The 15404-nt window shown below is 32.3% G+C and overlaps 1 protein-coding gene across 2 annotated transcripts; it reads left to right on the forward strand.

Annotated features, from left to right (window-relative positions):
* Window positions 1–3287: 3287 nt before the first annotated feature.
* LOC114423085 (uncharacterized protein At4g38062) lies at window positions 3288–7942 on the forward strand. 2 transcript variants are annotated; one of them, XM_028389701.1, is made up of 3 exons: window positions 3288–3425; window positions 4457–5712; window positions 5926–7942. In XM_028389701.1, the coding sequence occupies exons 2-3, from the start codon at window positions 4489–4491 to the stop codon at window positions 7792–7794; spliced, it is 3093 nt and encodes a 1030-aa protein (XP_028245502.1). In that variant the 5' UTR covers window positions 3288–3425; window positions 4457–4488; the 3' UTR covers window positions 7795–7942. The 2 variants fall into 2 exon arrangements, with proteins under 2 accessions (XP_028245502.1, XP_028245501.1); XM_028389700.1 differs by having other exon boundaries at window positions 4457–7942.
* The last annotated feature ends 7462 nt before the right edge of the window (window positions 7943–15404 follow it).

Raw genomic sequence — 15404 nt, forward strand, 5'->3', positions numbered from 1 at the left:
GACATTTTATGTTTTTAGTTTATGCTATTGAAAGTTGTGTTATATCTTGCAGTAGAGCGATCCAATTATCTAGTAATGTTGGTCACCTTGCTTGTTCCTCGGCAAGCACACTTTTTCACTCCTAACTATATGACTAATAAAAACTAATAACTAACCTTGTCCGATAAAAAAAAACAATAACTGATCTTCATTCAATCTTTACATCCTTGCCAATTTTCACTTGAGTACTCACACTTTGATCTTGGTTCTTATTCACAAACACATCCTAAGCTAAGCATACATTTTCTTCAGACTTGCAACACCAAAACCTTGTCTTATTTACACAGCACTAATTTTTCTATCCTCGTCCATACACTAAACACACGGGGAAAAGGGAGAGGGAAAGAGCACAAAAATGGCATCACTATTTCCTATATAACTGTTTCCTCCCTAACTCTACTATCCATGTTGACAGAGTGATTTGCATAGTTGCATTGAATATATTGATTTGATTAATGGTAACTGTATGAATTCATGAAATTTTATGGTGTTTTGTTCTCTCTTACTAATTACTTATGTCATGAACCAATCCATTTACTAGTTAGAGAATAGAAATGAGAAGAAAAAGAATACATACGACTTTATGAGATAAAAGGTGACTTAAGGAAGGAGGTTTATTTAATAGAAAAGAATGTAATTATTTTTTCACTTAAATAACTTTCAAGTCTATGATATATACTCGATTTTTGTCTTAACTCCCTAATAATTTTTTGGTTGTTCTCAGTCTCTCGTATATTAAATGTTTTATTTCAGACATTTTTCGTCAATTAAGTCATGACGTGACATCATTTCAACCACTGATATATATTAAAAGAGTTATTGAGACGATGTTACATCATTATTTAATTTAATTGACGATAATAATTCGAAACAAAACTTTAAATAGATCAGAAACTCAAACCAATGAAAAAATTTATAAAAGACACAACAAAAATTAAATATATATATTAAAACTAAAGGGGAATAATATTAGGAAGGTCAACTTCATTTCAAGAGATACAGGAATACTAAATTCAGATATTATAGCATCCATGGAACTGATTTAACAAAAATGCAACAGTCAACTCAACATTTGTTAAAACGTGTGTTTTCCCGGCACGAAATATAATGTATTCATAATTACTTCCTTCGTAGTTAATGGAGCAACTACCCCTGAAATTCTGGAGATAAAACCTCTAGTTTAACTCAGTACTTTGGATCTCTTCCCATTGTTGACAAAACCTTACTTTGGTATATTCTCATTACTCACATTCTTGTCCACATTCTCTTGGAAGTAAAAGAAGAGACCTCAAAGGTGTAACCTAAGGTTAAGCAACTTAAGCTTATGTTAGGATATCCAAAGGACAACTAATAGAAAAAATCAATCATGTGATACTGATTTGTGTAACTTCGAATTTGATTGATTTCTAGATATAAAATAAATAATATTAAGAGTGGAATACTCATCTTCAATGCATTTACAATCCTCAACGAAGATTAATCACTAATCACTATTTCAGTGGCGGACCTACAGCCAGTCGAGGATGTGCATTTGCACCCCCTCATTTTTTAAAATTCATTAAATTTGTAAACAAAATCTTATATTTTTATATTTTATTTCATTTATATTTATATAATTGAACCCATTGATTTTTTTTTTATAATTTACACTCACTGACTTGGAGTCTTGGATCCGCCACTGCACTGCTTTTATTGGAAACAACTGTATTAATATTATGATAAAAAAAAAAGAGAGAAGATCAATCAAATGACATCCTGACATCCAACACTAAGTACATAGCAAATACCATGCAATTTCAAAGAGCTAATGTGTGAGATATTATTAAATGGGTATTAAATGTCCATCTAAGTTCTAAAGCAAGGAGCACGATAATTCATTAAAGAATTTGTAAGATGCTATCATCTATACTAGCAAGCTTATAAAAGTCGAAAAAGTACTTAAAAGACCTGAAGACACTTTGTATCTCTTGTATACGACTAATATACTTTTATACGTAAATCTTATGAGCAATTTCATACACTTAATTAAACTTTTGCCTTTCTATATTCATTTTACATTTATTTTTTGTTTGCTCTATTTTTTTATCATACCCAAGATTTTGCAATACCAACCATATATATGGAATAAGGTACTAATATTAAAAAAATGGCTTTATTGGAAAAGATAATATTTACTTCATATCTCTAATATATATAACTTATACATTTTTCAGTATACAACTTACCTATTTTTTTTCATAAAGAATATGTAAGTCATACAATATACGATGATGCAAACTTTTCATTATATTAAAGAAATCATTATGCAAGTCGTATATTAGATACTCAACTTCTATTAAAAGAATAACTTTGATAACTCGTATTTTGAAAACATGAGTTACCTTTATATAACTTGAACACTCCATAAATAAATAAAAAAATTGAAAAGTTTCACGCTAAATTAATAGTTTTAAAATAAAATTACAATGCTTTGATTTAAAAACGTGGCTAAGAAAAGAAAAAGAGTAAACTACAATAATTACCTGAGGTTTCGTGAAATTAGATAAACACCCTCAATTTTTTGAATCTTTACAAATTTACAATAAAATTTCTTTTATGGGATGTTAGTGTAACATATAAGTGGTGTGAGTATAATGTTTTCAAACATAAAAATGATTAGTGTAAGAATAGAAAGAAAAACAAAGATTGATGTTATACGTAATTTGAAAAAAAAAAACTTAGGTTCAAGCGTAATTTACTAAAATATAAAAAGAATCTACCACTATGCTTATGAATTGCATTTCACATATGGGGATTTTTTTCCTGCACCAATCATTTTTTCTTCTACACAAGTAAGTGAAAAACCAAAAATATTATAGATTGACAATTCGTATGAGTCTTATGGATTGTCAATCCGTATAGTCTATATGGATCATTAAAAATATATTTTACCAAATAATTTAAAATTAATGAATCATGCAGATCTCAAACTTGTGACTTTCGTGTTATTATCACGACACTCTAACCAATCTGTATGGACCAATCCGTATGACCCATACATAAGGGTAATGTTGGAATTATCAAAAATCTGTTGGGTATAAAGAAAAAGGATGGGTGCAGGAAGAAAACGCGTCATGGGCGTAGAAGAAATGATGGGCCAAACTTTTAGTTTCTTTTTTTAATTTCTCGATAATAATAACAACAAACTTTCAGTTTCAACGGCTAGTTCCATTTCGAAAACAAGATAACACTAAGTACCCTTTTTGTTTTTCTATCTCACTTGAAAAAGCGGTTGGTGCACTATAACGGTAACTTGCGATTTATTTCTCTTTCCGATTTGCATTTCACCATCTTCACTCACCAAATCACTCTAACACAACACTACTTTCTTCTGCTCTTCAAGCCAGGTTAGTCAGTTTATGGATTCCTCCTTTTTTATTTTGAAACTAGTTTCCCTTAAAATCTTGGAAGTATTGACAAGTTTTTCTATGATTTTGATCTTTCTGCTTTGCCCAAAACCAATGATTGCATGTAATTTGATGAATCGAAAGCAAAATACGAAATTAGATTATTTATTAAGGTTAGCAAGGAACGAGATTTAATTTTATGTGATTTCTTGTAGTCTGTTTATTCATAATTTTCAGGTCTTTTAGTCTTTGGATATTATAGGGGTTACTTTCCTTTATATGTTAAAGCGAACCAAGTAGCCTTCGTGTAATGTAGAAATTGATGGTTAAACGAGGAGTCGTACTATACACACTCTAACACACTTTCTATTGTTGGTTAAAAGCTTAAAAATAAATGGAAACTATAAAATCATGAGTGAAATTTATTAAACTACAAGCAATTTATTGGTAAAACACTAAAACTTCTAGCATTTCTTATGGTTCAATAATGTTCATTTTTGTTTGTTGAAATTCCTGGGTGTTTGGGGGTATGCTTTTCAACAAACAGGACAGGAGAGTCTTTCGGAGACCTAAAATGAGATATTTTTTCTTGGATGATTTTGATCATGATATCTAGTTATCCTAGGAAATACTCTTGAATGAATTTTGAATAAAATGTTCCCTGTTCAATATAATTTGTTATTTAGCTTCTATCATTTGACAGTATTGTACATACAGATCAGAGTCAATTTAATGCATATTTGGGAACCGATTAATTTTAGGAAACTAACTTATTTTGATTTTTTCAAAGTACTTTCAGGATGGTTTTGATTAAAAACATATTTTGTTTCAAATTAAGTTTACCCAAACACGTACAAGTTAACTGAAATGCCAAGTTTGTGTTTTTACATCTATACCTCTCAAATTGATGTGCTATGATTTTTCGATTTTGGTCCATTGTTCTTCTTTCTTTACTTTTTTTTTCTTGGTATTGGTCAGGAGACATGTCTAATGTAACACTTGTTTTAATTTGCACACTGCTTGCAAAACAGGTATTTCTTGCATGTCATAAATGTGAAAAGAAATGGAGAAGGTTTATGAAGAGCTGGATGAAGCAAAAGCAGAAATTGAGGAACTCAAGGCACAACTAAGAGCCAAAACAGATTCCCTTGAGAACTTGAAGAAATCCCATAATGCACAGGTCAATCAGATACAGGAAGCAAGGTTCAAAGCTGAGAATCTGAACCAAAAACTTCTTCAACAAGCTGATGAAATCTCTGAGGCAAAGCTGGTTTGTGAAGATCTCAAAGGGAATCTGAATAAAAAGGAGTCCATCATCAAACATCTCAGTGCCGCAAATGATAGACTTCTAGTGGATTGTGATGACAAGTTCAAAAAGTGGGAAGACGAAAAAAGAGGGTTGGTGTTGGCCTTAGAAGAGGCAAATGAGAAGACACAGAACCAGGAACAACAGATTCATCAATACAAACAAGAGATTGAAAGAATGAAAGGCTGTCTTTCAGTTTCAGAGAAGAAGTGTTTGGAAACAAAGAAAAATTTAAAAGCATCCAAAGAACTAAGAGAAAGAGATGACATGTTCCAAAAGTTAGAGGAGGAATGCATGAAGGTGGAAGATCAATTAAAATGGAAGAAGGAACAGTTTAAGCATCTTGAAGAAGCACATGAAAAAGTCCAAAACCAGTTTAAGGCTAGTAAGAAAGAATGGGAGATGGAAAAATCTACATTGCTTGATGGGATTTCTTCACTTCAGAATAGGTTAGACTCTCAGATCAGAATATCAGAGGATTTACAGCATCAGTTACACACTTGCCACCAAGTTCTTGCTCATGTAGAAAGCCAGAAAAAGCGTCTGGAATTTGAAGTTTCAAATCTTAAGGTGCAGCTTGATAATGCTAGCAATGAGTACCAGGATGCTAGGTTACAGCTAGATTGCTTAAATACTCACCGCGACAAAGATATTGCAGATTTGAGATATTTGCTAAAAACAAAAGAGGCATATCATAAAGAATCAAAGTACAGGATGGAGAAGCTAGAGCAAGAAAATCAAGAGCTGTGGATGTCCCTCAAAGAACTCCAGGAAGCTCAAATTCAAGAAGCAGGAACCTCATATTCACAGTCAAAGTTGCGGTCCAAGCTCAGAAATTTGGAACAAACTCATAAAGAGTGTGCCTCTACTTTAAAGGCTAAAGAAGCTGAATGGAACTTTAAGCTAAAACAGTTGACAGCAGACCTGAATAGATGTCGGTCTGATTTGGAAATTAAAACTGAATCAGTGGAAGACCTCCAGATGGAGTTAGAAAGCTCTCAATCTTTAGCCATAGAGATGAAGTTATTGAATGAGGAGATGTCTGTGATGTTGATTGTGTTGAAACAGGGAATTTCTGAGGCTCAATTGAAGCTTGCAAGCCATAAAGATGAGATGAATCTTATCAACAAAGCTAGTGAAGAGAAGACTTTTCAACTGATGGAAATTAAAACTGAATCAGTGGAAGACCTCCAGATGGAGTTAGAAAGCTCTCAATCTTTAGCCATAGAGATGAAGTTATTGAATGAGGAGATGTCTGTGATGTTGATTGTGTTGAAACAGGGAATTTCTGAGGCTCAATTGAAGCTTGCAAGCCATAAAGATGAGATGAATCTTATCAACAAAGCTAGTGAAGAGAAGACTTTTCAACTGATGTGGCAGTTGGAGATGAAGGACGCTGCTTTGATCAATGCCCAGAAAAGCATAAATGAAGAACGTGAGATAGCAGCACGTTTGATGAGGCAGGTTGAGTCTTCTGTATCCAACAATGAACTGCAGCATGCACTGCAAAATGAACTTGATAGGCACAAGGAAATGCTGGAGGAATCAACAATGAGTCAGCTGATCCTCAAAGAGAAGGTTTGGCAGATGGAATGTAACTTTAAAGAACAGTTGGAGATGAAAGATGCTGCTTTGACCAGTGCACAGAAAAGCATAAAGGAAGAACGTGAGATAGCAGCATGTTTAAGGAGGCAGGTTGAGTCTTATGCATCCAACATTGAACTGCAGCATTCACTGCAAAATGAAGTTGATGATAGGCAGAAGGAAATGCTGGAGGAGTCAACAACGAGTCAGCTGATCCTCAAAGAGAAGGTTTTGCAGATGGAATGTAACTTTAAAGAACAGCTTAAAGAAATCCATGATGCTTTAGACAGTGTAATCATTGAATTGGATGAAACAATATGTGAAAGAAATGAAAAGGAATTTGAATTGCAAATATGGAAGTCAATTGTTGAGCGCTTGAAGAATGATCTTGAAGAAAATCATGTACTGCGTAGAGAACTGGAAACTTCACTTCTTGCACAAGTAGATTTTGGTGAAAGCCTCAAGCAAGAAAAAGTTAGCTTGGTTTATAAGTTGGAAGAGAAAGAGAGGAGCCTAGATTATCTGCAGCGACATGTTGAGCTATTGGAACGTGAGCTAAGAGAAAGGGGAGAATCAGAGGTGTCCTCTGAGTCTGATAATGTCAGGTATCTCCAGATCATAGCGGAGAAGGACAAGATTCTAGAAGAGCTCCAGAAAGGGGTTGTTTGGCTGGAACAAGAATCATTCAAAAAAGAATTTGAAAGTGCTGTGATTGAGAAAGGCACAATGGAAAGAACCTTTGAGCATGAGAAAGATTATCTTATCCAGATTATGAAAGGAAAAGACAGGAGAATGGATGAACTCATGCAGCAGGTGACTTCACTGGAGCAACAGTTCACTAACTCATTGACCACCTTTTCTTCACAACTTGCTGAGAAACAGGCTGAAATTAACCTCATCCGTGATGCTTCTGACAAGATCACAGCATCTCAGATTCTAGCTGCTCTTGAAATTGAAGAGAAGAAGTTGATGGTAGTGGAACTTGAGGATGATATTCATGCTATACAGCAGAAACTGAAATTGCAGGAGGAAAAGTGGAGCCGATCAGAGCAACTTGCATTGGATACTGAAGTAGAATTGGCTGCAAAACAGGTAAAGGCAATGGAGTTGAATGATCAAATGGAGACTACTAAGCTAAGAAAACCAGATGCTTTGCTTCAGAAACTACAGATGGAGAATAGAAATTTACTTGATAGTGCCACGAGACTGTCATCAGAAAGGGAAAACTTGTTGGCTTCTGTTCAGGAATTCAGTGATAAAATCTGTGAGTTCTCTACTGCAGACACGATACTAATGGACAAGTTGAGAAGCATGGTGCAGTCTTTTGAGAATGGTTGTCCAGTAATGATTTTGAAAAAGGATGATGGTTTCCTTGTAAAAGAGAATATGTTGGTTCAGTCTCCCACGAGGATAAAGAAACTTGAAGCCAATTCTGAAACTAGATCACCATTCAAGGAGCTAAATTTGCTAGAAGAATAGGATGTGTGCAGTCCTGTATTTTCAGCAAAAAGGTCATGCAGTTTGAAAAATGTCCATTCTTTGGATTGTATATGGCATTTATTTATTTATTTGTATTCGGTTATTTACACATTTACACTTTTTTTTTTTGTCAATGCAGCTGTTCCACAAATATCCCTTTGTTACTTGAGCATCTAGAAATTAAAATCAAATAATATATGAAAGAAGATAAATGGAAACTAAGGGGGAGAAATTCCATCCCCAATACATACTAGAGAAGAGAAAAGGTAGAACAAATTTAGTAACCTGTGGCAGAGCCATAAACATATGCTGCAATTTAAAAAGAATGGTTTGCTATATATAGAGATAGAGTTGTAGATCTGGAATATGTAGTTACCTTTTGATTTTAATGATTGTCTTGTGTATGTAAACTAGGATGATGATTCTTCGTGGATGATTTACTTTTTTCGTCTTGTTTTATTTGTCGTTGATAGGGAGAAAGTATTTTTGTAGCTATGATTTTTTGGATATCATGAAATTATTAATTTGTTTTATTAATCATAAATATTTTTAGAAATATTTACATATGTTTTTTTAAAAATAATTTGTTCTATATTTCATTTCTATAGAATTTCCTTGAGTATATAAGTATTTTTTTTCAAGAATACTTTTTCAGCAAAATAACTTCATTACATGACTATTTTTAAACTTAAATATTATTTTTTAATATTTTTCATTTACTATAAATCTTTATTATTTAACACATTTCATTATTGTTAAAATAAGGAAACATTTAGGCAAGTAGTTTTATTTAACTCGACAATACATTTCCTTGGTCTTAAGTATTTTTAAATACAATGAAGAGATTAAGTAGTTCTTTAAAAAATAATAGTATTTTCTTAACATGCCCTTTTTTTTATTAAGGTAATTCATATAGAGAAATAATATCAACATTTTTTTATTTTTGATTGAAATTTATTATAAAAAAAACAAAAGAGTTCATATGCTAATAGTGTAAAATAATTTTATATTATTATTTAATATTAAGTTACCATGTAATATAAATTTATTAGCTTTACAAAATTATCTTAAAAGTCATATCAATAATGATTTGTTATTGGAGATGGTGTAAAATAATTTTATATTTTTAATGCATCATCATTAAATTCATAAAAAAATATTTGAATATATGTTTCGTCCTTGCATTTTCTTAATCCTTAAAAATTATGTTTGTTCTGTTTGTTGTCCCTATTGCTAATCTCCTCTACTAAAATGAAGATGTGGCAAACAAATTGATGATGCCATCATGCCACATTAGCGCGAGAATGCCACATCATCATTAATTTGTTGTAATATATGATTAAGTGGTTGATTAAGGGACAAAAATCAAAACAAAAATAATTTATAGGAACAAGCAAAAAAAATAACATATTTGTTGTAACATTATATTTTTCATAATATTTGATTAGGTGCTTTTAATGACATCACAAGAGTTATTAAATTTAATTTAAGTTTTTATAATTATTCGATAAATTATGAGGTAATCATTTGCGATGCTTGTATATGTGATTGTGATTAAGTATGTGAAAACCTTATTTTAGGTGTGAATAGTAAGTTTTAGAGTGGTTGGATCGATGAGTGGACCTTGAGTGATAGTGATGAGCTGGTTGAGTTTAGGAAGTGAAGGGGTGTGATTAGAAGGAATAGAGAAAGTCATTAACTCAACATAATGGGGGTTCAAATTTGAACCACACGACCTTGTAGCAGTGTTTTATCCGAGTTTAAGGGCTAGTTTAGTGGTAAGGAACTTTGTTCCTCTCATCTTTCATTTTCATTTTTCCTCCATACATGAGCATTTTTGGAAGTTCATATCATTTACATGATTTTAATGTGATTTCTGTTGGTTTTCGAGGTTTTGGTGTTATAGATGGTGTGGAGTTGTTGTGTGAGTGAGAGAAAGCTTCCATCTTAGCCCTAAAGTCTCCTATTTTCTTTGTAACATTCCATTTTTCATAAACTAATTTAAAAAGAATTGTTATTTATAAATAAATAGAGTTTTAAAAAAAATGATCATGTTTTTATAAAGAAATCAATAATGAGAAATAATGGTTTTAAAAAAAATATTTGATTTATTCATTTGATAGGGAATAAAATAGAGTTTCTTTTTATAAAATATTAAAAATAAATAAATAGAGTAATAATAAGTTGGGTGTATCCTAGGTATAAATAGCGATGTTAGGTCAGTTTTAGATGTCTTTTCTTTCCCTCATTTTCGTTTTCTCTCTACTCATCTCCAAAACTCTTTCTTTTTCCGCAGCCCACAAAACCTGTCTCAGAAAAATGATAATCTCGGACTCATTCACCTTTGGATCATAGTGAAATTTGAGTACCACGTTCGCAACCAAATTTCGAGCATTTTCACCGTTGGGAATTGTAAAAACATGTCAGAGCTAAGAGAAATACCCTTCGCACCGTAGCTTTCTCTTTTCTCGCAGAAACCCAAAACGGTCTCAGTAAAACTATGATCCCGGTTTTGTTAACCGTTGGATTTTCATGAAATTTGGATATGTTGTTCGAAATTCAATTGCGCATACTTTTACCGTTGGGATTTGTGAGATAAGATTTGTGGAGGGAGAAAAAAGAATCGCATGAAGACAGTACAAGTGGAGGCTTCAATCTCTTCTCCGTCTCTCTGATGTTTGGGAATTCTATCGGAGCAGTCGGAGGAATAACTGGAGGAATCTTAGGGAACCGCTAGAGATACCTCTATCGCTGTCGGAAGACACGTGAGTCCGTTCAGAGGTAAGGAATGAGTTTATCGCAATTGGGGGTTAGAATAAACATGTGTAGAGATTCTTAGAGAACTAAATTTGGGTTTATTTTGGGATGTTTATTGAATTATAATTTTCTCTTTATGATTATAAATACAATATTATTGTGTTCTATGTACCAATTGATGTCCTGATGAGAATTGATTGATAAACTGGAGTATTCTTGATGTCTTTTTGTTTAACCCATGAATTTGATTAATTGATTTTGATATAATTGTGAGAAACTATTTCAGGGATTTTACACCCCATGTTGTGATGAAATCTTTTGTATAAATTGTTATGTTGAGGTTATGAAATGATTCAAACTATGATTATGTGATAAATTGAACAGTGACGGATGATGAAATACATGTGTATTGAGATGAGACGTGTGTATTGAGTTGTGAACTATGAACTGTACAATCACACAATTGTAAGACCCTTTAAGGACGACGAATATTGTGATGGGATCCATTGTGAGAACCCGACGAGTTAAAATGATTTTGAAAACAATTGAGTAGTTGTGTATATTGCATAGTTCATAGGTAAAGTGAATATGATTCATGAGAAGTGATAACATGTTATTTTGAGATTATACCATTGTGATTGAGATCGAGTGTATGTGACAAATTGTGTATGTATGTGATTGAGATGTTGTGTGCATTGAGTATTAACTATGAATTGTACAATCACACGACTATAAGTCCCTTTAAGGGCGACGAGTTAATGCTAAGTCCCTTTAAGGACGATGAGTTAATGTTGAGTCCATTTTTGGGCGACGAGTTAATGTTAAGTCCCTTTAAGGGCGACGAGTTAATGTTAAGTCCCTTTTAGGGCGACGAGTTAAAACTATTTTGAGAACAATTGACGAGTCGTGTGTTTTGTACAGTTCATAGATAGAATCTGTGTGCTAAAATGTTTTCTAGGTTGGACCTGAATTAGGAGGGAGAGGCCCTGACGGACTCTTTGGAGTGTAGGCCTTGGAGGTCACACGGTTTAAGTGCTCCTTTAAGCCTATGTTGATCCCATATGGTTGGAGCATTCTCGCAAAACACTGTGATCCTGACTGGTCTCCCTATGATATTACCTAGTGAGAGTGACTTGACTTGCTAGTGTGTGGTTTGTCTTGTCATGTACTCCTAGGCGCTCGACAAGGTTTTTCACTGACATGGTACCACATTGCATATAGGCTTGAGTCTTAGCATAACTGTTGCATACGCTTGCTAATTGTTTATTATGAAATTGATGTGTTATTATGTCTTGATCGGAGTGTGTGATTCTTGTGTATTGTGATTGATGATTGAAAAGTGAATTTTGAATGACAAAGTGATGAAATAATGTGAGATATGCTAAGTAAATTGTATTTGACTACTATATGTTGTCTTGTTTCTCTCTAGTAGTTAGGAATGTGATAACTCACTCCCAGTTTGTTGTTTGCGTTTGGATCCTGTGATGATCTTGAACTTTGTGTTCGGGGGAGCAGATGAATAGGTGGATGACTATGAAGAACCTCATGCTAGAGGACACGGGAACACAACGCTCTGATAGGATGTGACATTAGGATATAGGTTCTATATTAATTGTATGATGCTTAGACGGTCTTGTTTGAGCCGAGATGACTTTATTATTTATTTGGACAAGTTTGAATATGACGTAGAAGAAAGCGAATGTGAGCCTTTTACCCCTTTGAAAGGCTTGTATTTAAAAAAAATTTAAAAATACTTTTAATTAATATTTGAATTTTTATTCCTTTATTAGTATATATGTGAGGAGTAGAGGGTGTCACATTCTTCACTTCATCTTCTCAAAGCTAGTTCATTGAATTTGGATAAGTAGAAGAAGCTGAAATCATATTGTGTGTTGAATCATTGTTTTGAGTTCATTAGATGCGTTTTAATTTGATATTCTTGTTAGGCATTGAACGATTTTGAGTTGGAATTCATTTGGAATCCAATGGAAGGGATTTTTGAAGCAAAATCACAATCTCATAGACCTATCAAGAAAGGGCACTTAAGTGCACTTTGAGTTGCACTTAAGTGTAATTTCTGTCAAAACTTCCTTTGTGCATATTCAAATGAACTTCAATGTTAAAAGGTTCTTGTTGTATGTGTGAGCCATAAATGAAATGAATGGAGTCTATTTATTATTATAAGCATGTAATGAGCTTTGTTTTAAGAACTAGTATAAGATGCTTAAGTTATGTTTGGGTAAATACATGAACATAAAGATTTATAAATACTAATTGTTGAAGTGATAATCCATGAATATGTCTTAATTACTGAAGTGATGATGCATGGATATGTCTTAATTGTTGTAGCATGAAGTACTCATAATTTGGCATTGAAAATGATTCTTTTTTAATGCATAATTGAATAGACTATAATGTTTTGGAAAATGACATGAGATGTGGATGACATGATATTGTTTTATGATTTGAGCTGATTTTATGTTGAGATCATGAAATTCACATTCATATGAGTTTTGGTGACTTGATTGCAAGAATTCAAGGTGTTGGAAAAGAGAGATTTGAGTGATATTAAAAGTGATCGGAAATTATGATTCACTAGTACCAATTTTCTCCCAACCATGCTCCTATGAAATTCCTACCCAAGTTAATTACCAATTCCCAAAATCACTTAAAGCCTTTGGTCTAGGTCAGAAGATGCTTCTTCCTTAAATCGATATTCCAATGGTCATGAATATATCAATTTAAGTCAAAGGAAAAAATCAAATCTAGGGATGCCTAATTTAAAGATAAACTAATTTATTGAAGATTACCTAAATAGTTTGGTCATGCAGTTTGGTATAAAACGTTCGCTACCTAGATCTACCAAACATACACAAATAGTCACCACTGTATATTCCATTAAGTTATTAATAACGTCTCAATTAACAATAAACACAAGGTAGAAACTTAATTAACATAAAACATGAGAAATTTCATTAAGAATAAGGGGAAAAGTACAATTGGACAATTACATCATAACCCCCCGGACTAGGGGAGATTAGTCACTCATGATCAAAACAAAACTAGAAAGCCTAGAAGAAATTAGCTTAGACAAACCAATAAGAAAGGAACGATGGTCATGATTTGTCCTCGTGTGTTGTCCACGCCTCAAAAATGCTCAAATGCTCTAAAAAAATGTAAAAGTATCAAAAAAGGTCCAAAAGTGCAGACTCTAGCTTCTTATTTACAGACTCCTAAAGATAATTACTCAAATTAGGCACACTACGGTTATGGTAAATCCACCACGATCGTGGTTGGAAGTTTGTGACATTGAAGGCTTGAGACGTCAAGACTTTTCCATGGCCTAAATGAATTAACCACGATCGTGGTAAATTTTACCACGACTATTGTCGAAAGTTAGAGGCACTGGAGGCTTGGGACATCATTAAATGACCACGACACTTATGAATTGACCATGATCATTGTTGGTGATTGTGACGCTAATGCCTTGGGCTGTTGTAAACTGGTCATGACTCTCCTAATGAAATTGACCATGACCTTGTTGAAGTTGACCACGGTCATGGTAAATGAACCACGACCATTATCAAGTGAGAGTAGCACCAAATCTTCATAAACATGTGCACTTTCCAACTCTTTCACTTAATTAAGCGACTATACTTCAGCAAGGTAAAACTAGTGTTCAAAACATGAGTTTTGTCAGGAAAATGACACAAAAACACACAAAAGTATCATTCAAAATATGGTTTATCAAGATAGTAGCAGTGAAGTGAAGGTGGCGATAATGGTGGTGTTCGTGGTTGTGTTGGTGGCAATGACGATAGTGATAAATTGTTTTTCATGGTTGAAATTTACAAAATCTTGATGGTGCTAAATGTGTCACATTATTAAATACACGAATTTTAATATTTAATTTGAGCTTTATTTTAATATTTAATTTGAGACTTAAAAATAATATTTTCATTCCTACAAATATATATATATATATATATATATATATTTATTTTTAGTCCATGTAAGTTATATTGATTTTGGTTTTAGTCCTGGTAAATTAATGATGTCATAGCACCCTATGTTGAGGTGACATGATGGCATCATCATTCCATTTGTCATGCTTATGAAATGAAGACCGATGATAAGGATGAAAAACAAAACAAACATAATTTATAAGAACTAAAATAAAATTATAAGGTTGAAAAGAAAAAAAATATTAAATTGAAAGGACAACAAATATATTTAAGGCTAAAAAAAGTTACAAGTCTCTCTCATAATTTACACTTTTTCACTAAGTCTTAAACAATGATAAATAGTATGCTAAAGAATATGTCTTTAATATCCCTAATACTTACATAATTAATTGATTGTGTCAATTTTTATCATAAAATAATATTATTTATCTAAAATATCTTTCTATATTTTTTTCTCAATAAAATATTTTTTTTGTTATCATAGTAGTCAAGTACATAATCCATTTATCTAATTTTATTTATAACTTTTGAAATATTTTGTCTCAAACTATATGTCACTTTAGAATATAAAGAAAACAACAATAACTTTTTTTCAATAATAAGCTCAAGAAATAAATGCATTAATATATGTATAATTACAATTATGTTTGGAAAATATTTTCAATTTACTTTTAGTTTTTTTATTAGCTAACATTTTTTTTTTCAATATTAGTAGTATTTATTAAATAAGTTTTTTTCCTAATAACTTATAACATTCTTTCATACACTACTTCAAGTAGAATTTTAGTTTCTATTTTCTACATTCTTATATTTTATTTTTTTATCCTTAATTTATTATGGAATGATATATTTATTTTATTTTAATTTTTACATTATGTTTTAGATATG

The sequence above is a fragment of the Glycine soja genome, chromosome 8 (genome assembly GCF_004193775.1).
Source record: "Glycine soja cultivar W05 chromosome 8, ASM419377v2, whole genome shotgun sequence".
In the NCBI taxonomy this organism is placed as follows: Eukaryota; Viridiplantae; Streptophyta; class Magnoliopsida; order Fabales; family Fabaceae; genus Glycine; species Glycine soja.

Excerpts from the sequence above, each read along its gene's own strand:
- LOC114423085 (XM_028389700.1), top strand. The coding sequence starts at position 4,489 with ATGGAGAAGGTTTATGAAGAGCTGGATGAAGCAAAAGCAGAAATTGAG.